We start from the raw sequence: 24752 nt of genomic DNA, 5'->3' as shown, positions 1-24752 counted from the left end.
CCCCCCTACTTTCCTGGGCATAGTTCAAGCACCATGCAGTTTCTCCAGCTTCTTTTCTGTCTTTTTGTCTCTAAAATAAACATAAAAATTTATTAAAGTTTTAAAGATGAACTTTAGTGTTAGTAATTATAGGATTATTAACCCAGTTTGACAAGTCTAGCATACAATGGGGAAAGCAATGGTCGTGAGCGATTTCAGGAAGTCCCTATAGGACTCTGCATGCACATGGGGCTAGATCTTGCTTTCTCCTGCCTTGTCCTGCTCTTCAGGGCCAGGAGGGAATGTGAAGGTGACCCCACACCCCAGCTTGACCATCAGAGCCCTGTCTACATTCATTGTCCTAGCATCCCTTTTGGTGGTTTTCTGTTTTGCTCTCAGAAGTGTTTCAGGTTGGGGGTGCTTGGGTGGCTCAGTTGGTTGAGTGTCTGACTCTTGATTTTGACTCAGGTCATGGTCCTAGGGTCATGGGATTGAGCCCCACATCAAACCCTGTATCAAGCTCTGCACTGAACATGGAGCCTGATTAAGATTCTCTTTCTCTCTTTTTCTTTTTCTCTCTCTCTCTCCCTCCCTCTTCCCGCCCTCTCCCTCTCCCCCCATTCTGTCCCCCAACCCTCTCCCCACTCATGTGATCTCTCTCCCTCTCTCTCTCTAAAAAAAAGAAAAAAAAAGAAAAAAAAAGAAAAAAAAAGAAAAAGAAATGTTTCAGGTTTGGAGGGTGCATTATGAGGCCACCTTAATCACAGGTTTTGCAACCTCACCGGCTGGTTTTGAATTCTGGTTCCAATTTCACTAGGTCTGTTACCTTGGGCAAGTTAAATACCCTCCATGATCCTAATTTCCTCATTGTAAAATGGGGTCATTAATAGCCTTGGGTGATACTCTAAATATTTAATGGCAGTCATGGCATGGGCATCAATTAGAAGGGACATGGCCATAGTACTCAAGTGCCCATTGGCCTGGCACTAGTCTTTTGGTTCTGGATGTGGGGGTGAGCTGTCCTAGAGGAGAGGCCAGAGTGGTGGGAGATACTGAGAGGTTGGGAGTTTAGGGAAGTATATCAATAGTTTAATAACCTCAGCCCTGATGATACTCCCATTGTGTTCAATATGTAAATTTGTTAGGAGGCCCCTGATGTTGATGCTCTGGCTTCTATTCACTCAGTTTGGTCTTCTTTTTGTAGGGACAGGGTATATAATTCTTCTCTCTCCATCTCTCGCCCTCTCCTGTTACTATGGGTGACCTTCTGAGTTAGATCTAGTTGGGCTAGAAACCAGTTGCTGACCCTCTGAAGCATAGTCTTAGTTCAGGGAGAGCCCTGAGCATTGCATTGACCTGAACCTGAGATGATCCACACTGACACCTCCAGTCTCTCCCTCCTGCACTTCTGCTGGGCCCGCCACATAGGGAGAAGTCAGACACAGTGATGATGTGAGCAGTGTCACGCACTAATGTAGGCCTGGAATAAGCCTGGCCGTTTCCTTGCCAAGGGCATGTGTCACTCCATTTTTACGTGGTTATTTTACAACGTTGCCTAGTTAGAGACTTTATATGTGAATGAGGTATGGATGAGAGTCTCTGCACAACAGTTCATTGTGGTGCAGTCCTAAGCAGGACTAATCCACTGTTCTAGAAAAGTTGGTTTTAGAAGTTCTTGAGAATCCCTAAGATAGCAGGCATGAAGAGCACTGCAGGGTACAAACATGATTCAAGGACTGGGAATAAACCTTATAATTAAAAGGAAGTGCTATGAAAAGGTCCCTTTCTCACTGTCCTCTGACAAAACAGTGCATATAATTTCAAGGTGAAGTAGACAGAAAGTCCAGAATGCATGGATAGCATTAAATTATAACAAGATGTAGGGCCTGCCTCATTAGGATCTCTTAAGTTTATATCTCTGTCTTAAGGAAGTCCACTGGGGACAGAAATGTGGGTCTGTGTGGATCAGTTTTCAGCTCCTAGCAGACAGGTGCTCTTCTCCTCTTCTTGTCAACATTTTCTTCTTTACCTGTTCTCTGCACGCTCCTCTAGCCCTCCTTCTCCTGGCCTGCTCCCTGGCATCCTTACTTTCTCCCTTCCCTAAACCCTGAGTTTCTTCTATTGAAAGAAATCTTTCAACCATCCATGCTCCTAAGCTGCCCTTTCTGTCACTGTGCCTGGAACATAGCGGATGCTCAGGAAGTATTTGTTGAACAGAGAACTGAATCCTCTTTTACTTCCTCAGAGCACATAGTTACTGCCAGCCTCCACCTCTTCCCATCCTTTTTGTCTTGTTTTTGTAGCCTGTCCCCAGCCTGTCTCCCTAAAAATACACTCTGAGATCAGACACTGCCTGAGACTGCCCTCCCTCCAGGGTCTCCATCCCCCTTTCTGTGTCTCCATGGCACAGAGCACTGGCTCCCTTTTCCTCTCTTGGCTGTATGGCCATGCATTTCTCCCTAGGCTCCTTCTATATTATGTCATTATTTAGGAATCAGAAGTCCTTTTTTTTTTTTTTTCTCTCTTTTAATCAGAATGCTCTTTTTCTTCCCTTTTGCCTCCCAAATGGAGCACATGCTTTTCCAAGGTTCTCACTAGGCTTCATGACTTTTGCAGATTCTTCTATGCCAGTGGCTTCAGTGGGGTCAGCTATAAAGTAACTTTCAAATTCACACTATCAGTCTCGGTAGCATTTCTGAACTCCAGTGCCATAGTTCAGATATCTACTGATGCTCTCCATGTAGATTGTTAGTAAAGATAAAAATAATTTATTCTACATTTCCAAAATAGCTCATTACCTGACTCCTCAAACAAATTTATTTATTTATTTTTAAACAAATTTATTTTCTTGCTGTCACTGTTTCCGCTTATTACTCCCCTATCCTCCCAGGTAGTAAGTCTCAAAATGTTGGCGTCATCTTTGAGTACTTCCTTTTCAGCCACTTGTAACTTACTGACCTTTCTCTCATTCAGGCCCTGAGTACCTGCCTCCTGGTACCTCATTGCTCCTCCATTCTGTCCCCACTAACCCACTGAACCACCCACCTCCACTACCCTGATCTACCCTACGTGTTATTACACTTCCTAAGTCATTTCTCTGACCTTAGCACCACCTGCACAGAGAAAGTCATGGACTCTTTGTTGATCACTTAATCAAGAACATGGAACTAATATTTTTGAGCCTTTATCATGTGACAGGCCTGTGAGGTCTGACTTACTACCTCTGTTTTATCAGGGAGGGAACTCGGGCTCAGAGAGGTAGAATAACATATACATGGTCACATAAAGAGTTGGTAGAAACATTGGCACTTTACTACCACTTTCTGGCTTTATGCACTACAGGGCCTAAGTTTAAATCATTTAGCCAGGTATCTGGGAGTCATGCCACGTGGCCCACTGGCCCCCTGCATGATCCTCAGCCCATGACCAGGTGATATCTAAAACTCTTTTGAGCTCTCACTGAGACACTGATTCCCGATAGCTCTTCACTGATTTCCTTCTCTGATCTTCCATCGCACTATCTTTGTGGAGGTCACCAAACTTACACCCTACTCTCTAAGTTCCATGTTCATCCACCAAAACTCAATTCACAGAACTTCTTTTTACTTCTGTGTGCTTCCAAAGCAATTTCTCCATCCTGTGAATCCTCACCAGACTTAAAGTCTCTTGTGGTTATAATGTATGTTCCCTGGTCCTTCAAACAGATCAGTTCCTCTTTTGAAGAATTTCCATAGCATCCTTTCACAACCCCTTCCCCAAGTTGTATTACTTTTATAATTAAATGTTCAACTTCTGTCTCCAACTAGAATCTAAGTTCCCTGAGGGCAGGGGTTGGTCTGTCTTGTTCATAAGTGTTTACACATATTTACCTAAGTGCCTGGCACGTAGTAGATATGCAATAAAATGCATTAAATAAGTAACCTAATGCCTTGCTGTTTCTCTCAGACTTTAGATGAATTGCAGGACAAATGGCCACATCTGTGTTTTCCCTGTGTCCCCTGCAGCATTTAGCTCATCTGCATTGTGCTCAGACTTAGAAACTCAATCAGTTTTTGTAAAATACACTAAACAGAGTCCTTAGTAGTCTTCCTGCATCTTGGTATAAGACTGAGGGTATCAGGGGTGCCTGGGTGGATTATTCGGTTGAGTGTCCAACTTCAGCTCAGGTCACGATCTCACATTCATGAGTTCTCACAATTCTTAAGTTTGAGCCCCACATGGGGTTCCCTGCTGTCAGCACAGAGCCTGCTTAGGATCCTCTGTCAACTTTTCTCTCTGCCCCTCTCCCGCTCACATGCGTGTGTTCTCTCTTTCTCTCTCAAAAATGAATAAACATTTATAAAAAAAACAAAAAACAAAAAACTGAGGGTATCAGAGCTAACATTGGTTTTACTAGAATCTTCTCCATTCTCCCCTAAGGTTTTAGAGAGTCGTGGGGAAGCCCTTGAAGCCCCTCCAGTCTCTGCTCTCAGGCAACATTTAAGAGCTCCTGAGGGTGAGGAGGACTCAGAACAGATATTATTGTCAGTGCCATTCTGTCAAGAGCCCTCTTTTGGCATCTGGCTAGATCTGACAATTCTCTTTTTTCTTGCCTCCAAGCCGCAATCTCTTTACCGTCACCATGCTCTCGCCACTGCCTTGCTTCTAAAATTTCAGGGCTCTCACCCTCTCCTCTAGCTGCCTTCTCTACTTATAGTTCTAAGCACCTTCATGTGCCCACAGGCAGTTCTGGGATCTGTCCCCCACCCAGCTCTGCAGGGCAACACCTTCCCATAAGAGTTCTGCCTGCAGCCCATGGAGGGTGCTCTCGGGGAATGTGTCCTGCTGTCCTGAGCATAGCTGCTGGAATCCCTGGGTCCTTCCTGTCTGCCTCCCCTGGCCCTCTGCCACACTCCTCTCAGGGCATCTGTCTCCTGCTGTCAAAAATATTGGTAATCATTTAGGTGAAGGTTGAGAGATGGACATAGTAAAAAATGTTATTAGTTGCCCCGAGAGAGCCTAATAAAGCGAATTTCATGAGGTATGACAGCTTTCTAAAGTTACTGAACCATTTGGCATTTCCTCACACAGAGCCAGAGCTGGCCAGGGCCCATCCCCATGAAGGCCCACTTGGGATTGATCTTCCCTTCAGACCTACTTGCCACTTTCACTGTTTCTCCACTTGTGAAAACAGTGCAAAGTCAGCTTCCTCCTAAATGGTACATTTGACTCCTTTTATAGTGAAGATTCTGTCTCCCCTCCCCTCTACCCCAGTATCCTATTTAGAATTTTATTATACTGTAGAATGTCTCCATTGCACTCAGAAGGGTAGAAAGTGCCAAAATAAAAACATATCTCTGTTTGAATAGCCCACTTTTTCAGTGTATCCTGGGGAAACAGTAGGAAGTAGATCAACAATTCATTGGACAGCAGATACTTTAACTGGAAACCTTCACATAATGTACAGAGATGAGACACAATCCCAGTGTGGGTTTCTAACCTATAAGCATGGCCTGGCCTGTGTTCCGTCAGGTGCCCTACTACCCATGCTCAACACCACTGGCCAATTTGGGGCCCTTGGGGCACAGGGATCTTGACCCATAACATGGCCCATAATGGCCCTGGGTAGGTCTGCTCTGGAGCTTTTAGATTTAGGGACTGCACCTCTTGGCCTCTCCCAGGTGTGCTTCACTTTCCCCCGGTTTCAGGGAGCGTGACCTGTGTGGCTGCATCTCAGGAGTACGGGAACTAGAATGTAATACAACCCCTGCGACCCATTGTAAACAAGTGTTATTTAAGTAGCTTCACCAAGTATCACACTACCGGTAGTGTTATCTTCTCACAAGCTGGTGTGAATCTCTGAGCAGCCACGTAAATAAACAATAGGAGGGTGACCAGAGCACTTGACCTCTCGTGAACTCCTGCTATGTGTTGGGCACTAGGGGGAATACATGGCATATCTAGCCTGCCTGCTCCCGACAGCAATCCTGTGTCCTAGATGCTTCTACCCCCATTTTGCAGATGAGGAAATTGAGGCTTAGAGAGACTAAATAATTTGTCCAAGGCACACAGCTAGGAAGTGGCAGGGCTAAGAGTTCAATTAAAGCCAGACTGATTCTAAAATGAAAATACCAAACCCTGGAGCAGCTGTGTCATTCTGGGGTTCCAGGAGACTCTCAGACTTGAGAGGTTCTGATATCTGATGTTAGCTCTGTTCCCCTGAAGGTAATGTAAATAATACATGGCTTCTTCCCATATCACCTTCTTTACTTATTAAATGGGCACATTCAAAAGCCATATTCCCATATTCTGCTACAGCTGCCACCCACTGCTACCACCTCCATTGCTCCCTGGGAATGCTGCTGCTTCCTGAGCAGATTGGAAGCACTTTGTCTCATCCAATAGCTTTTTTCCTGAAGACACAATACTTTAATGATGGCAAACATAATAACCCATGACTAAAGATATTTGTCCAATCTAAATTTTGTTTTACTTGCAGAGAATGGCAAATCTGTTCATTGGAAACTGGGAGCCGATAAGGAAGTCTGGGTCTGGGTGATGGGTGAACACCATCTAGATAAACCCTACGATGTTCTCTGTAATGAAATTATTGCTGAGAGGGCCCAGCTGAAAGCAGAGCAGGAAGCGGAAGAGCTCAGGTATGAGATCTACAAACCAGTGAGAGGCTGGCCAGATTATACAGTCATGCAAAGATGCCTCTTCTTCACAGTAGCTGGAGGGAGAGTGGGGTGGGCAGAGTCACAAGAGTAACTTTAGATCTGTCGGGCAAGTTTCTTTAGACTTTTGGTGGTTCCCTTTATTCCCACAATGTGATCAAATCAGCTGTTTCATTTCCTTGCTTGTCACCCCGGGTTTGATCTGGATGTGGTTTCCCCAGGAATCACTGGCTTCACTAGAACCATGCTGGAGCACCAAAGGCTGACACAGCTGAGCATCAGGAATAGAAATAAGAAATGCAGTGACAGTTCAAGCTTCAGGACTTCAAACAAGATTGCTTAGATAAGGGTAGCTGAGTAAGCAGACCTTTTAGGGCCTGTGCTAGGTGGTGGGGATTCAAAAATGAACAAGGAGCTTCCAGTCTAGGAGGAGAAACAGGTGCACCACTAACTTCAGCTGATATAGGCTGTGATATGTGCTATAAGTAAGTTATTAACAAAGCATTAACTGGACCTATGATTCCTACCCACAAAAGAGGTGAAATCTGAATTGAACCTTAAAAGATAAGTAGAGTTTTTCAGTGCAGAATGTCCGGAAGGAGACTGCAGGCAGAGGGCATAATCAAGATCCTTAGTCTTGAATATGTAAGGTTCTTTGGGTGATGATGAGTTCTTCTGAGTGTTTGGGGTATATGTGGGCAAATAGCGGGAGACAGGGCCATGTGCTAAAGTGCTTTGAAAGCCAGATTTAGGACTTTGGACCTTATCCTGTGGATGGTGGCAGTTTTTGAATCAGGAAGAGACATGATCAGCTGGAGATCTAGGAAGGTAACTTGAGTGGTAGCAGTGAGGCAGATGATTGATCCCCTCTGCAGGGTGCCCAGGGTGACTTCTGTGAAGCCTGTTATCCCTTGATGAGATAGAAGCAGACATACGGACCTCAGTTCAGTTCCCAAGGGCTGGTGATGCTGCCCACAGCTCCTGTAACTAACGTATAAATGAGCATGCAGAGATAAACTAATTATTTGTTGCTTATCAGAGGAAGGCAGTGTGCTCTAGCAGTTTAGCTTCTGAACAGGAATTGGGCAGACCTGGGTTCAAATCCTGCCTGTGCCACTATGTAGCCTTGGATAAATAAAATAATTATTTTGAGCTTTTTTGAGTTAAGCAAGGATAACAACCCCTTTCTTCAGGGCTGTTATGAGGATTAAGTTAATGTCTTTAAAATACTAGCAAAGGGCTCAGCCTATTCACTCGGTAAATGGTATCTATTACTGTTTTTCACATAATTTGAATGTAGGCATCTGCTTTGGAAAAGCTATCCATGTTGGAGAGTGTTTTTGATAATTCCACATTTGTTTCTCTTCAGAAAGACTCAGTCCAAAGAATTTGCCAATAGCTTGAAAACGAGATCACAGTACTATGATCTGCAAGCACCAGATACCCTGGAGTCTCAGAATATCTGTAAGAAAGCAGTGGAAGAGGAGGAGCTGGGGAAAGGCTCTAGACTGGCACCACCCCTTGAAGAAGAGAAAATTCCAGTGAGTCTTTCATATCTGTAAACATGCAGAATTTCATAACCAGGGAAGTGAAAGATATTGGGGCCACTGAGATGAATGTAGTTGAACATCAGGCTCTCAGACTTTTCTGGGAAAAATCCCTCCCAACTGGAAGGCCCTGATGTTCAATTTGACTCTCCTGCTATTTCACAAAAAAGGTAAAGCACCCCTTTTTCATGGACTGAAGTTGTGAAGAAGGAACTCTACGAATAAAATTTTGCATTTTAAGGTATTTTGGGGGTTTATTTTTTCCCTATTATATGTCTTCTATAACGGGGATTGGCAACTTTTTTGTGTGTGAAGGGCCAGATGGTAGATACTTGAGGCTTGTGGACCATACGGTCTCTGTCACAACTGTACATAATATAATAGATGTGGCTCTGTTCCAGTAAAACCTTACTTACCTAACAGCGCCAGGTCTGGCATACAGGCTGTGGCTGACTGATGCTAGTCCTAGAACGCTGGCACATTTGTGATGTAGATTATTCTCTATCAAGTCTTCCCCTTTTGGTTGAGGACTACACCTCAGTGCCTCACTGGCTTCCTAGGTTCTGCTTGTGACTGTGGGGACTGCTATTTCCTCAACAGAATTTTACAATCAGAATTGTTCTGAATTCTCTTGTGTCTCAGTTGGTTCAAAAAGCTCAGACATCATTTGCTACTTAGGTTATAGTTTGGAAGAACAATAAAATGATATTATGACATACTCTAAACCTTGCCCCTGCTGTAAGAGTGTCATTTGTGCAGGCTGCATGGGTGAAGACCTTGCATGATTTGGCTGGATTGATTGAATCAGTGTTTTTCTTAACAAATACTTACCAAGGGGCCAATACATGTAATGATGGATATTATGGAGCCACAAAGGAGGCACAGGACAAGGTCTTCATCCTTCAGGAATTAGAGGAAAGATTAGAAGCACTTAGTACTAAGGAAGGACATAATTAAGTTCCAGCTGGGTAGAAGGTCAGGGCTTGACTGGTTTGTAGAAGGCAGGGATGGGGGTAGGCCTGATGTCATGGGGATATGCAGAATGTCTGTGGTGAGAAAATGGAAAGCATCATTTGTGGGGATACAGGGAGGAGGGCAGCCTGACTGGGATAAAGTACTTTGGCTGGGACTTGGAAGGTGCATTTGAGGTGCTGATAGGCCATATTATGGAAGAGGAATCAAGCTTTTTTTGTGTTCATTTTCTATTGCTGCCATAGTAAATTACTGTAAACCAAATGGCTTAAAATAATACCTGTTTTTTATATGACAGCTCTTGTGGTCAGAATTCCGACATGGCTTGGTTAGGTCCTTTGTTGAGGGTCTCAAAAGGCAGAAATCAAGGTTTTGGCTGACATGGGTTCTTATCTGGAAGCTTTAGGAAGAATCCCTTACATGTTTATTTAGACTGTTGGCCATAGGAGTTAGCTTGTGGAGATGGAATGTTTGGTGAGATGATTCCTCATAAATTCTTCCACCTCTAAACATTCATGGTCCTAAACAACACCCGTAGGCATGACCTGAAATAGAATATTTTTTGTATCACTACAGATGTTAAGGATGGTTTCCATACAGTTTTAATGGATGAGCCTCACCATGGGGTCTGGACTTTCAGATTCAAGCAGAATTTAGGCAAAGATGTGAGGTTCAAGCCCAGTAGTACAAGGCTGAGGTTAATCCAGTCTCATTTCTGGAATTGAGGTACAAGTTTTATCTTTCTCAGTCAATTGGCAATCCTATTCTGAGCTTGTCTCCACAGCCCTCTGCCTGAGACTCAAAACTCTCATCTTTTGGCCCTCCTGGAAAATAGCTAATCTTCTCACAATGTAGAAGAGATTGTGAAATGTAGAGATATGTAGAGAGTTGTACCCTTCCCTCCATGGGACCAGAACACTAAACAGCCCAATGTATAGGTTTGCATTTCGATCGTTTTATACCAATATAACAACGATTTACTTTATTTTTAAATTATTTTTAAAAATTTATTTTATTTATTTTTTTATTTGAAAGAGAGTGCATGTGAGGGGCAGAAGGAGAGAGAGAGAGAGAGAGAGAGAGAGAGAGAGAGAATCTTAAACAGGCTTCATGCTCGGTGCAGAGCCTAATGTAGGGCTTGATCCTATGACCCTGGGATCATGACCTGAGTCAGATGCTCAACTGACTGAGCCACCCAGGTGCCCCAACAATGATTTATTTTATATATTCATTAGCAGATGGAGTCATCCAAGGAGCTGTCTTGTAGAATCATAAAAGATTTGCCCCAATTCTAAGAGTGAAGAATTTGTTTCACCCTTAGAGTCATGAGAAGCAAGTCTGGGGTGGGGGGCGGGACGGTTTGACAATAGTTGTTTGACCCCCACTTCAGGGTTTAGAAAACTTGGAGTCCAGTCTCAGAGCAATTTTCTACACACTCAAATAGTCATGAAAAATTTTTAAAAGAATATACTTATATTGATTTAAAATTTTCATTTTAACAAATGGCCAGAAGTAAGACTGCCTGATTCAGAACCGGGTACTGTGAAACCATACTGCTGACGCAGGAGACCTCTAGTCTGGAATGGAGGCTTCAGTCTTCAGAGGCAGCTCTGCAACTTGGGGCAGAATCCTGTAAGGAATCAAGGCCCCCTCTAAAGTAAGGATTAAATTAGCAACACAGTTTCTTTACAAAAGAAGCTGAGAAAATTTATCAACATGAGGATGTTTGCCCAATACCATCTGATGGAAGCAGAAAGAATTGTCCCCTGAAATCCTTCAGTTATAAGATGCTGTTTTATCGCAGGCCCAGCCTTGGTCCTTTTCATTTTTCAGATGAAGAGTTGGAGGCCACAGGAGCCTCAGTGGTTTGTGTATTCTGCAGAGGAGGCTGAAGTAATGCCTGGATTAGAGTTGAATGTATGGTTCTTTTTCTGAAAAGCTATTGCCCTCTACGAAATACCTACCCTGTTCCTATTTTTGGCAGTGGTGATAGTGCTTGGGAAACTCAGAAATAGTGTTCTGCTTAGTATTTAGTGAAAGTGTTGTGGTTCTCAGTGGATCACAGTGAACACTGTGTTACTGGGTGCCTGTCGCTGAACTAGAGGTGATGATACATATCAGCATTTAGCTGTCACCCAGCCAGGTTTTGAGATATGCAGGTGGGGAAGCAGATGCCATTCCCATGCAAAGACAAGTCTGACTGGGAGTTAATAGGAGCCAGAGAAAATGACAGATAATGCACTGTGTGAGGCTCCCTCTCCCTGGGGAGTTTAGGTGAGAACTGGAGTACTCCGCAGCTAAGTGGAAATTCTTAGGGATCCTGGATGTGGACAGCCAGTGTTTTCCCCACTCTGTGCGAGAGAATTTGTTTTCCCCACTCTGTGCAAAACAGTTGTGAGTGTGGTTAGGAGAGTGGCAGAATATGCTAATTCAAAGATAAGCCCCTTTGTGTTTCTCTGTTTATATGTAATTTGTAGGGGCTGGGGAACTTATTCATTAATCACTAGACTGACTGTCCTTGCCCCCAAGAGGGACCTTGAATGAAACTATATCTGCTCACTTGTAGATTTTATCTCATTTGTTATTTTTGTAGAAATGGCCTTCAGAGTAGACCCTACTGCAAAACAAAAGATTAAAACATTAGAACACAAACATCTGGGATTCAAAGCATTCAAAAAAAAAAAAAAAAAAAAAAAGCCTTGAGCAAGATTTTTCCTCTTCATATCTTTAAAGAAACAGAGTTAGAGATAACACCTCTTGCCTCTCTACCCCTACTTTGCACATATGCACATGTGCGTGCACACTGTCCCAAGACTCTGATATCTGTTTTTATATCTGTCATTTTACTGTAAGATCTGATAAAAAACATGCTACTAAAATGTACACTTTGATTGTTAATTTGACACTGAAGCCATGGTGGTTATATTTTTAAGTGTTATTCTGACTCCTAGCTTTGTGTTCCCATTAGCAGATAGCAATGAAGGAACAACCTATAAAACTATTTTCAGACATAATGAAAGACTTCCACTTAGGTTTTCCTTCTTCCATACATCACTTCCAATCCAAAGTTAAACGTGCTCTCAGAAACCAGCAGTTGTCTAAAACCGGAATTTGGCTGTTTGCCTTGATAAAGGAGAGATTCAGAAGCAAGATACTAAGATCAAGACCACTTCTTTAAAGAATAGAAAAGAATATGCTGAATTGTTGGGTTTTTTTTGGACCTTTATTCATCTCTAAGTGCTACTTATAGAGCAACCAAGTTTTGGTTATATGTGGCTTGTGCGTTTTGTAAAGGGTGAACGGTAGTACTAAATCACAGTTTTTCTTAGGTGATTTAATCGGGGACATACTAAAGCTTGGTGAGTAGGCGGGTGGAGAAGTCTGCACCCTACCCCAGAGTAGATGCCCTGTGCCTGGGCTTGGGAACCATTATGGCATTGCCTGGCTCTTGTATGCAGACAGGCATATTGCCAATCCCTAAATGGGAGTTGGGTTCACACTTATAATAAGGAATCTCAATGTAAATAGAATGGGAAAATGTGTTCCTGAAATGCAAGCTAGAATTTTGAGGATTGAATTGGATGTGTTAAATAACAAAAAACTGAGTAAATTAAAAGAAAAATTTTTAATGTTTATTTTTGAGAGAGAGTGTGCGAGTGAGCGTGAGAGGGACAGAGAGGGAGGGAGACACAGAATCTGAAGCTGGCTGTAGGCTCTGAGCTGTCAGCACAGAGCCTGAGGCAAGGCTCCAACTCATGAACTTTGAGATCAGACCTGAGCCACAGTTGAACACTTAACCAGGTGAGCCACCCAGGTGCCCCTAATCGAGCAAATTTTAAAGACCCAACTGACTTTATTAATTGGTTCATGAATTGGGCAACATCCTATCCAGCAAGTAGAAAGGAGCTCTAAAGGGTTTTGGAAAAGGAAAGTTTTTGAAGGTAGAAAGGGAATGGAAAAAAGAAACTATTAGCAAAGAATCCATTGTTTTAGACAAGCTCACCCTTCTAAGGGGAACAGAGTGCTCTGTCAGTAAAATTCCTAGAGCTGACCAGGAAATTCCCATTCTGACTGCTTAAGGTTACCTTTTTGGGGGTGTGAAACTGCAGTTATGTTAGGTAGTAAGTCTTGGTTTACTGACTTAGGTCTCAAGCTAGGCAACGCCATTTTGGGCCCATGGTTTTCTTTTTAACAGGTGTGAAGAAAAAAGACGGATAATCCCAAACCAGTAACTGTTTCCCTTGATGTATATTCTCTTCTAGTATGCATGCAGGAAGCAATATTATTTTTGTGAGAGACAAAGTATTGGGTATGCTAGGCAAAAACAGACAAGGGGTTTGTTGTGCTCATTTTATTAATTCAAGAGTGGAGCCATAATCAGAAAGTTATATAATTACCCAAGTGGTTTCCATGTAACGTAGTAGAATTTCATGGTAGACTATAGAATAAAATTTTATAGAAGATAGAATTACAAAATCCTAGGGCCTTAGAAGCCATTTAAACTGTTATGCTTTTAAAAACAGTATGTTATAGGGCATTGGGGTACTCAGTCAACCAACCAGCTCTTGATTTCTGCTCAGGTCATGATCTCATGGTTCATAAGATTGAGCCCCATGTTGAGCCCAGCATCATCCTCTGCGCTGACAGCGAGAAGCCTGCTTGAGATTCTCTCTCTCTCTCCCTCTCTCTCTTTGCCCCTCCCCCCGCTTGCATGTATGTTCTCTCAAAATAATTAAACTTTAAAAAATAAAAAAATTTTTAAAATGGCAGATATAGCCTATCACTGGGTTGGATATGAGAATCAATGAGGCAATATATATTGAAGTGTTTTGTATAGTATTATGTATGATATAAATATTATAGTTAGGTTCCTATATTCCCTTATGTCAAGACTTCCCATATCAATCATGTTTTTAAGACTCTTTTCTCTCTTAACAATCTTTTATTATTTTATCCTTATACTTTATATTTAATAATTACTTTATTTCCCTTGCTTGTCTTCATTTTGTTTTTCATGGAACATATATCAGATGTGTCCCTAGTGAAAATGTAAGGGCAGCCTTTGAAAGTCTTTCATATCTGAAATGCTTTGCCCTAACAACCCCTATTGGTTCTGCATTATTACATTTTCCGAGGATGTCCCTGCCAGTTCTCCTATTTGCACATTGCTGTGAGGGGTTATAGGGGGAAGGTACAATGAAAGTGGACAGATGTTCATTCAGTATACAGTTCAGTGCTCTAATATGGACAAAATAAACTCAGACAGTATATTATTTAAAGATGTTCCATAAAATTACACACAATGTTAGAGTCTGCTGTACTTTTAAGTCAGGCTATCTAGTAGTCCATGTGCATAGATTTTACTAGGAACATTGTTAGCAAAGTAAGGAAAGACTCTCTAGGGTCTCTGTTGTCCTAATTCATGTTTCAGTAAAATCATTCCACAGGGACCATGTACCATATTTTCAACAGTAAAATTGATTGTCCCATTTTTCATCTTGTTAGTTTAGTTGGACTTTGAAAGATATCTCTACCCCATATTATCCTCCTTCATAACTTTATCAAAGCAATTTCATTATTCTGCCTCTCTCATTATTTTAGAAGGAAAAAGCTAAATCCCAGTATGCTCAAATGCTTAATATTATAATCATCGTTGGGAAATTTTATTTAAAATGGCTGGAAATACCAGGATATGATTATTCCAATGACCTGGTTAGCAAAATGGGTGAGTTATAGAGCATCAATTTTCAGAGAATTTTAATTGTCTCTCTTGATTAATATTAAAACTAGACTAAATATTTTATAATGATTGAGAAAGTGCTTCATGAATTTATGGTATGTTCATTCATGCACCAAATATTTATTGAACCTTACTAAGTGCCAGTCACTGTTCTGTTTGCTGAGGGCTCAGCTATCAGTGAATTAAGCTGACATAGTCTTTGCCTTCATTATTCTGACCTTTTATCCATTAAGGAATACCATGGATTTAAGAGGTGTAAGAACAGGATGGCTAAACACTTAATCTAGTAATTTTTTTTCAAAAGGAAACTCTTGGTTTTAGCCTGTTAATTCATCATTTTAATCTTTACCATAAAAATTGAATGCTAAAAATCTTATGTTTATTGGAGTTTTCTGGTTTATTTGCAGTTAATAAATTGCATAGCCATACTTTTAAACAGAGTATTAAGTTAAAAGACAGAACGAACTGTTTTTCAAATCAGCTTTTTTAAATGTTTATTTATTTATTTTGAGAGAGAGAGGACATGTGCATATATGCATGAGTTTGGGAGGGTCAGAGAGAGAGGGAGAGAGAGAGAATCCCAAGCAGGCTCCATACTGTCAGCACGGAGCCTGATGTGGAACTCGATCCCATGAACTATGAGATCGTGACCTGAGCCAAAATCAAGAGTAGGTCGTACAACTGACTGAGCTACCCAGGCACCCCTCAAATCAGTTTTAAAAGTGAATATAATTAGAATAATTCTCATGGGACACATAGTCTCTGGGGGAAATATGATTTGTAATCATGTAATACAGATGTTGCCACAGTATCTTTTGATAATCCAATTGCTTATATAGATTTGAATTGCCATACTTCTAAATTTAACAGTAATTTGTATACACAACACACACACACACACACACACACACACACACACACATGCACGCACACACACACGCACTACCCTTTGGTCAATACAGATGCTCTCCACTCCCAGATCTGGTTGGGCCTGCACTGACTAGAAGGGACCATTCTGACTCAGTGTCTGCAGGAAGTCTACTACCTTCTGATGCCATTGGCTTTCAAGTTTTCACTTTATTTTGTGGAGTCATATTCTGTGGCAGTTTTTATTTTTAAATAAAGGGGATATGAAGCAGGTAAGATTGCTTTAACTGTGCCCATAGAGTTTCAGCAGCTGCAGAAGCCTCTGTAATGTAGCAAATGGGAAGAGGGTGCTGTGGCTTGTAGGCATGAGAACAAGCACACATTCTCTCTGGGACACCCCGCGGAAAGACTGAGCTGTAGACATCGAGAGGACATGGTTTCAATCTCTGATTTCCTACCTATTAACATGTCACCTTACCTCTTTTGTAAAGGGACAGTACCTGCTTTGATTCTCTTATAGGATTGATAATGAAGGTCAAATGATGTATCGGACTTGAAAGTGCTTTGAAAGCAAAAATTATGCAGGTATGGGTAGTTTTCCTCTCTTTCTAATAATAGGAATAATTAAAAAGTATATTCCCTGGAACATAGCATCATATGGAAGCTGCAGAGGGGGCATGGTGCCTTCTCCAAGAAGCCTCTTCATCTTCACTCTGGGAATGTTGAGTGGCAACAGCATTCCTGAGATTGTCTCCATCTGGTATTAACATCATAAATAGTCACTTTTGAGCCAATAATCTGGTTGTTTTTTAATAAAGGAAATCTTGGATCATACTGTTTTCAGTCTACTATACTGAACTTGTATTTCATGTATTTGTAGAATGGGTAAGTGTATCTGAATGAACCCATTCTATACAAGTCCTCATTAGTTCTTCATATTATTTTAGCACTTTGGAATAATGGCAAATCTTGATTCACCTTGAAAACTAGAATTTTTATATGTGGTTCTTGGTATATGTGAAGAGTTTTTAGAGTTTACCATATATTTTAGACTTATAGAAGTACTTCAGTAGAAGTATCAGGTAGTTATTAACTGGGTGGTTATTAAACTAATTGAAATTATTTATGCTCTGACTCCTCTGCTCAAGAACCAACTCAGAGCTTTGGTATACTGAGAACAGAACCTAAAACTTGTGACAAAGAAAGGATGTCAAATCTGATGGCACCAGCAGATGGTGCTGATGGTCACATTATCCCTTCAGTTCCGGTCCATTTCATTGTCTGGCTCATTTGTCTGTGCTTAGTTTTGAATTATCTTTTTTTTTTTTTTTTTTTTAACATTTATTCATTTTTGGGAGACAGAGAGAGAGAGACAGACCATGAGTGGGGAGGGCAGAGAGAGAGAGGGAGACACAGAATCTGAAGCAGGCTCCATGCTCCAAGCTGTCAGCACAAAGCCTGACGTGAGGCTCGAACTCAGGAACTGTGAGATCATGGCCTGAGCTGAAGTTGGACGCTCAGCCGACTGAGCCACCCAGGTGCTCCCAATTTTGAATTATCTTAAGAGTATTAATAACCCCATCATTTCTGAGAAGTGCAAAAGCAGTGAGAATGTTGAAATGCTGGTGTCGGGGAAGGATTTCCTCTGCCCTTCGAGGTCCTTCTGGCCAGAATAAGAATCAAAGTGACACGAGACAGACTAACAGGAGAAAATCAAATTTAATTTCCTATGTATGAGAAACCCACACAGATGTGGAAATTCTGAAGACAGTCAAGCAAAATGTGGTGTATATATCATTCTGAACTAAGGAGAAAGGGGCTCTAGGGGTCTGGGACTTCCTGCAATTCACAGGATGATAAAAAAGAGTAAATGTTTGGTAAAAACAAATGTTTTCTGGGCCACTCAGAAAGAATGAGACACAGAGGACATTGATCAAACAGGCTCTGCTAGATTCCTCTCTCTCTGCTATACCTAGTTCATAGTGTCATGGAGTTATCTCTAGTGACAGCTCTCTTCCTGGAGCAAGACCTCTATCTAAATTCTTTTAAGTAGTTGAGGTGGGAAGGTAACGAGCTTTTCCTGAATCTGCTGGGTTTTGATTGCTTTTAACTCAAAAATTACCTTCATGCCAATGTAGTCCATCTTGGGGTGGTCTGCCCTTGGTGGTAGATAGATAATATAGGAAAAAAGATAATAAAAAAAGCAAGTGGTAAGGAAACAATGCTGTATGTGCATATAAGATGAATCATTCAATTGAGCAAATAATTCTAAGGGACAAAGAATAACTCACACAGTATGCTTCAAGTGCCATGCAGATGACAGTAATTGGCAAGTGATGGGGGGAAAAAGGTTTGACAAAGTAGAATATATGTTAGAAGAGACCTGTCCAAGCCCTGTTAGCCTGAAGCTAATTCAGGAAACAACTGAGAGTCTGCGAGCTTAAAGGCTGAGGGTGGATGAGTGCTGGTGACAAATCCCCAGTCCAAAACTCTGCTGGCTGCCTAGGTCCAGGTCCTGCTACAGACTAGTGGCTGGTTCCATAGCTAGAACCTGAGTACAGTGCTTGAGCAGACAAGGGAGGGTGGTTACCAGTCTCCTAATTTTCTTTTTCTTTAAAGTTTTTTTCTTCAATTTATTTATTTATTTTGAAAGAGAGAGAAAGAGCCTGAGTGGGGGAAGGACAGAGAGAGAATCCCAAGCAGGCTCCACACTGTCAATGCATAGCCTGATACAGGGCTCAAACCCACAAAACATGAGATCATGACCTGAGCCAAAGTTGGATGCTTTACTGACTGAGCTACCCAGGTGCCCCCCTCCTAATTTTCAACATAGAAGAAACTGATCCTTTTTGCAAAATGATGTCCCATGGATCTTATATCATTAAATAAAGGGAGAGGGAGAGTGGGCCTGTTTTTAAAGCTCACATTCCTTATGGTGGAAATTTATTCAGAGACTACAAATTCAAGTTCTTCAAAGTCATGTTGGACTTTTCAACAGACATGTATAAAATCTGTTAGAACAGTTCTAACCTGTTCACACATAGGGAACTGGCTACTATACTATTCTGTTTTAGATGCAGAGCAGTTATGTATCCTTTTATAATATTAAAATAAAAATGAGATAGAATATGGTAGGTAGCAATTGTGAAACCTATAGGAGTCATTATTTTGCCAAGTAATAAGCATAAAGAAACATTTTGACCTACAACTCATTTCCTATCATTGCAATGTTGACATAGTGGGAAAAGTATAAACTCTGGCACTACCCAGCTGTATGATGCCAGAAAGCTGTACAACTCCTCTGAGATTCAGTTTCTTCCTCTGATAGTTGGGTATTGTGTTGTCCATACATCATAGGTGCTTGAGGAATAAAAATAATACTAAGTTACTAACACAGTGCCTGGTCATAATGCGCCTTTAATGACTAGTAGCCTTCAGTGGAATTAGCATTAATAGCACTCTCCATGACTAGTAAAAAATCTCAACAGAGGGCTTGAAGAGTGCCACTACCAATTGCCATGGCCAGTTTTATTAACTAAAATAGACTAAACTTTTATAACAAATAGACCAACAAAGCAATAGGCAAAACACAACAGGAGTTCATCTTTCTCACTTAGAACTTCAAAGAATGGTTCTGGTTCAGGAGGCCCAGGTCCACAGAGTCACTCAGGGACTGAAGGTGTAGTAGCATGACTGTGATCACCATTTCAGCCCAAAGGAAGGGGGAAGTGGGAAGTGGAGAGGAATGGGTGAAGGAGGTTTTAAGGACTTGAATAGGAGTGGCAAATACCAGGTATCACAAATTGGAAATAACTTATTCCCATGGGCACACCTAACTGCTAGGGCAGCTGGGAAAAGCAATGTAGCTACTGTGAGATAAGGGATAAAACTGAGGTAGTCACACTGGTTTATTACATGACATGGTAATGACCCTAAAGTATCTTATGCTCCACACTGAATCTCGGTACCAACCTTTTTCTGAAAATTTGCTGACAATTTCTGATTGATACCAAAATTCAGGAGTGAGTCCTCAGGCACAGGGCACATAAATCATGGTGATATGGGTTGCGAGAGGCTCATGTGACTTTTCATACTGGGACTTGGCCCAGACTCTGCATCAGGCTGGGGCAGGGGGACAGGGGCCTGTGTAACTGACCTGGCCTTAAGAGACACTCCGTGTGATATGCCAGCTCAGTCACAATGCCAGAGCAGTTGGCATGTGGCAGGCAGGAGTGACACCAGGGAATCTGGGCAATGGATCTGGGAACCACATTGGCAGGAGTTGCCTCTTGGGAAATCCATCCAGAGCAGCATAAAGCCAGATACTGGGCTGGGTAACAGGGGTGGGAGAGGTGGGGAGGGGAGGAGAGTGATCAGACAGAGAAAGTGGCCAGGGCTCCCAAGCACCAAACTGATATTCTAGTCATGCCTCCAGTCCTAGACAGGGAGCAAGGCATATGCAGTTAAATGTCAGAGATGAAGCATTTCTCTGGTCTGAACTAAAACAGGGGATGATGTAGAGCAGGGATTAAGAGAAGAAGATAATTTAAATTAAGGAGTAATGGTGATGTCTAGAAGTCATTCTGGAGCCCTGGGGCCAGCTGGGAACAAAAAAGAGAAACCCACTTGTCATGACCAAAACACCAGCTCCAGAGTCTTGAGCAATAATCCCCTACTGAGTAGGGAGGCTGAGGTCTCCCGTACCTACTGCCTCAGTCATTATGGACTCAGGGACTTTGGTGGTGGAAAGCTTTGGTACATACATCTATGGGAGTGGGGCAGGTTAGGGAACATTGAAACAAAGGAAGCATTAACAGATTATCTACTGAAACTGCACTGTAGTTCTAAATGGTATAAAAAACATGTTTCATTTAATTTTTAGTCATTCTCCAGTTCCTCAAGAAATATTCAACAAATGTTGGCAGATTCTATCAATCGTATGAAGGCATATGGATTTCACCAGGTAAAGACTTACATTCTGTCTTCAGGGGGCTAAATGCATAGCCATGTCCACTAATGTTTCACAAATGGATATATTAGTCTCATGCAGAAATGAAAGCAGCAAAATGTGAAATCTGTCTTAAAAAGCTTGTGAGCATAGCTATTCATCTTTACCTGTTTATCTGGAGGTTGGAAAAGTCTTGAGTATCATGGAAAGAACAGATGCCAAGAAATATCTGCTAAACTCCTCATGGAAGATCTAAACAGAGACAACACCAGAGAGCGATAAATGAAGCATTTAACTTGGCAGAAATGGTGAATTCAGATTAAGTTCCTAATGTGTTCATTGGTTCTGTGAACCTGTCCCTTCAGGATGAGCAGCCTCTTGTGCCGTCCATGCCCACTGTGCCAGGAGCTCCTTTAGGCACTCAGACCTCTCACACATCCACCCAGACGTGGGATTCTTCCTACAGGCCAAGCCTGTTTCCTCCATCATGCTAGATTGTCATTGTATCATACATTTTTCACAATAAATGGGGCATAGGCTGGAAGTTGGAAACCATGGTAGGATTTGACCCGCAGTAAGTTTGAAAACATAGCATAAGATAGGAGGCTGTAAAGAGAAGGTTCTGAGTGACCACAGGCCTGAGATGGGGTCATGGTGAAGGCCCACATTCTAGTAGATTCTAGCAGATCTAGTAGATCTCTAGTAGAGGTCAATTCCCTGACTGGTCTGCAGGGACATGCATGAACTGAGATAGCTCCTGTGGAGACTTCAAGAAGCCATGAACTTTTGTGGTATAGTCCTGGTGTGCATACTGCTGATATAATATAGGCCATTCCAGAGCATCTAAAGGAAAATTTCAGTTACACTGCCCAGATTACATTGCTTCATTTCAAATGATAGCAAGAAAGACAAAGGGTCTGTGTATTTATTCAACCAATTTCTGCTGAGTTTCTCCTCTGTGGTAGGCACTGTTACAGGCTTTGGAAACACAGTGAAAAAATAGATAAAATCCCTACCCTCAGGAAGCTTATATTCTGGATGTGGAGACAGACAACAAACACATCTATGAAGTCAGATGGTCGTAAGTTCTATGGGGGAAAATGATGCAGGATAAGGGAGCTGAGGAAGGCTGGGAGGGTGGGAATTGGTTTTTTATAGAGGTGGTCAGAGAAGGCTACTCTGTAAAGGTGCTATTGGTGGAGACCTGAAGGAATGAGGGAAGGGGCCATGTGGATGACTGGGGTAAAGTATGTTCCCAGCAGAGGGAACAGCGAGTATAAAGGCACAAAGGCAAGAGCTCGCTTGACATGGTCAAAGAGATCAGTGCTGAGAAATCATGTAGACCCTTGTAAGGAATTTGGTATCTTGGTGTTATTTCAAGCCACGATGAAAAATGAGATCATCTAGAGAGTGAGTTTAGATGGAAAAGAGAAGTGGTCTGAGGTCTAAGGTACATCAGTGTTTAGACTGGGCCTGAAATATCTTGTCTCCAAAATAAGGGAAATGGACTAGATCAGTGGTTCTCGAACATTTTAAGATGTAAGTTATTCGTTTTCACACCCTCTCAGGAGAACACCTAGAGCCATGGGCCGATACATCCCCTCTCTAACTTAAGAAATTATCTGGGAATTCAAGAGAGTGAATGAGCAGAAAGATCACTTACCAAGCTTCTCTGTAGAACAAAGGTAATAAAACAGAGCCTTCCCACTTTAAAGGCAATGGAGAGGCTCTCTGAGGAAACTTGTGGAGAGTATTTCCATTAACAGGCTGGGATGAGAGACTTTCTGTGGGAGACGTTTTGACATCAAACTGCCTGTCCTCATGTTTAAACCTCAGTCCGTGGGCGTATGGACCAGTGTTCAGCCTCAGCCCTGCTGTTCCTTCACTCCTCAGCCTCTATCTTGATTTTCCCATGCTTGGCTCACCATCCCCATCCTGGGCCTACATGTTTCCAGCAAACACTTCTAAAAAGGAAATGATGGTTTGGCTTGGTTTTCTAAATAGATGAAGTAGGAAGTAAGGATCAACTTGTAACTGTTAGGCGCCCCTAACAGTCATTTAAAACACCAGAAGCTGCTTTTTGTCTGTTTGTTTTAGTTTTTATAATATTGGCAAACTGCAGAGGCTTAGCTCTAGGCAGGAAATGAAAGTAAGAAAAAAAGTGAAAATAATAAATACACAAAAGTTTTGTTACATCTTGGGGTGCCTGGGTGACTCAATCAATTAAGCATCTGACTCAATTTTGCTCAGGTCATGATCTCACCGTTTCTGGGATCAAGCCCCATATGGGGCTCCACACTGACAGTGTGGAACCTGCTTAGGATTTTTTCTCTCCCCCTGTCCCTCTCCTGTTTGCTTGCACAGACACACTCTCTCTCTCCAAAAAAAGAAAGAAAGAAAGAAAGAAAGAAAGAAAGAAAGAAAGAAAGAAAAAAGTTACATCTGAAGTGAAATATAGTGTATGAATTATCACCTATATTAACTGTGATTTATGACTTCCCACAGTGATTGAAAACAAGTTCTGTGACATCAAGGTTTATATTTTAGTTGGGGTGAAATAACTTAACAGAAAGTCTTTATCTTTCTATAGAGAAAAAGAAAAAAAAAAAACTATCATTTTTGTGCTGGAGAACAAAGCATGATCTGTCTTTTCTGACCCTCTCAGCTTATTTCATTATTTAGGTGACCAAGGCTCTTATTTAGTTGACCAAGTGCTAAATTCAGTTTTCTTGTAGGCACTCAGGAGGCAGTTCCCAAATAAACAAAGTACTTTTTAGGTCTAAGTGATTAGGCGTATTAGTTTCTCTTTAGTTAAAAACGAGTTCCTTCAGTGTACTGGTGCATAGAGCTGTCCACTTCACAATGGCTAATGTCATATTTTTATGTTATGTGTATTTTGCCACAATTTTTAAAAAGGTTACAATGGTAATTTTTATATTATGTATATTTTACAATAAACAAAAGCAAATTCCCTTTTTAAGGAAGACTTGTGTTTCTTATTTTATGTTTTCTCAAAGATGATGCTTTGTAAAAATATTTTTCTGCTTTTTTTAAATACAAAAAAATATTCCTTTTTGGGTCACCTAAAATCATGTGTAAATACCACATTTTTAGACACACTGGTGCGAGGGCACATGGAGATACAGCTAAGATTGCTGTAGAAATGTACTGTTACTTTTATGGAACCTGTCAGATACTAGAGTGTTTACATTGGTGCCATGAAACAGTATTTACACACTACTTCAGGGAATTCAACTTAAAACAGAGAAGTGCTGTGTTTGAGGAAAATGGATATTTATTGAGTTCTTACTGTGTTACACACTATGGGAGACACTTTTTAAATATTATTTAACCCTCAGTATAACCCTATGAAATATTTTGAATTCTCTTTTTTTTTAGTTTATTTTTGAAAGAGAGAGAACTCAAGTGGGGGAGGGGCAGAGAGAGAGGGAGACACGGAATTGGAAGCAGAGGCCAAGCTCTGAGCTGTCAGTACAGAACCTGACGCAGGGCTCAAACTCTTGAACCGCGAGATCATGACCTAAGCTAAAGTCAGATGTTTAACCAACTGAACCACCCAGGTGCCCCAAAATATTTTTAATTTTCTAATTATACTTAGGGGAAGACAGCCTAAGGGAGGTTTGGTAAGGGGCCATGCAGTTGTACAGCTAGGTGGCAGTAGAGTCAGCTTCAGGTATCACTGACTGCAAGCTTTTCCTGCACAACAAATTGCCTAGCCAGGGGCCGCAAGGGAGTTAAACAGAAACCAACCTGAGTCCCCTCCCCATCCCTGTACCCCCTTCCTCCCTCCCCTCCTCCACCTCTCCTCCTCACAGAAAACTGCCAGTCAGTCATTAGTGTTTGTTTCTGTTGTTGTTGTTGTTTTAACAGAAGAAAGAATCCATGAAGAAAACACAAGATGAGGAACTAAAACAAATAGATGGGGAGAAAACCAAGCAGATTTATAAAAGCTGGAAAGAAGATTCAGAGTGGCAGGCATCTTGTGAGTACCTCAGGGCCTCCATAACACTTTAGACTCTCCA

At 41.7% G+C, this 24752-nt stretch overlaps 1 protein-coding gene across 4 annotated transcripts in view; it reads left to right on the top strand.

Moving 5' to 3' along the window:
- The window catches only part of SH2D4A (SH2 domain containing 4A), a 60175-nt gene that overhangs the window by 10029 nt on the left and 25394 nt on the right, over positions 1-24752 (top strand). For 3 of the 4 annotated variants that reach the window (XM_049632473.1, XM_049632476.1, XM_049632475.1), the window contains exons 3-6: positions 6458-6617; positions 8005-8176; positions 20644-20724; positions 24601-24712. In XM_049632473.1, the coding sequence (XP_049488430.1) occupies positions 6458-6617; positions 8005-8176; positions 20644-20724; positions 24601-24712 (525 nt within the window). The remainder of the gene's footprint in view (positions 1-6457; positions 6618-8004; positions 8177-20643; positions 20725-24600; positions 24713-24752) is intronic. The other variant, XM_049632477.1, reaches the window with a different exon arrangement.

The sequence above is a fragment of the Panthera uncia genome, chromosome B1 (assembly GCF_023721935.1).
Source record: "Panthera uncia isolate 11264 chromosome B1, Puncia_PCG_1.0, whole genome shotgun sequence".
NCBI lineage: Eukaryota > Metazoa > Chordata > Mammalia > Carnivora > Felidae > Panthera > Panthera uncia.
This window is presented reverse-complemented; position numbering and strand designations above follow the sequence as displayed.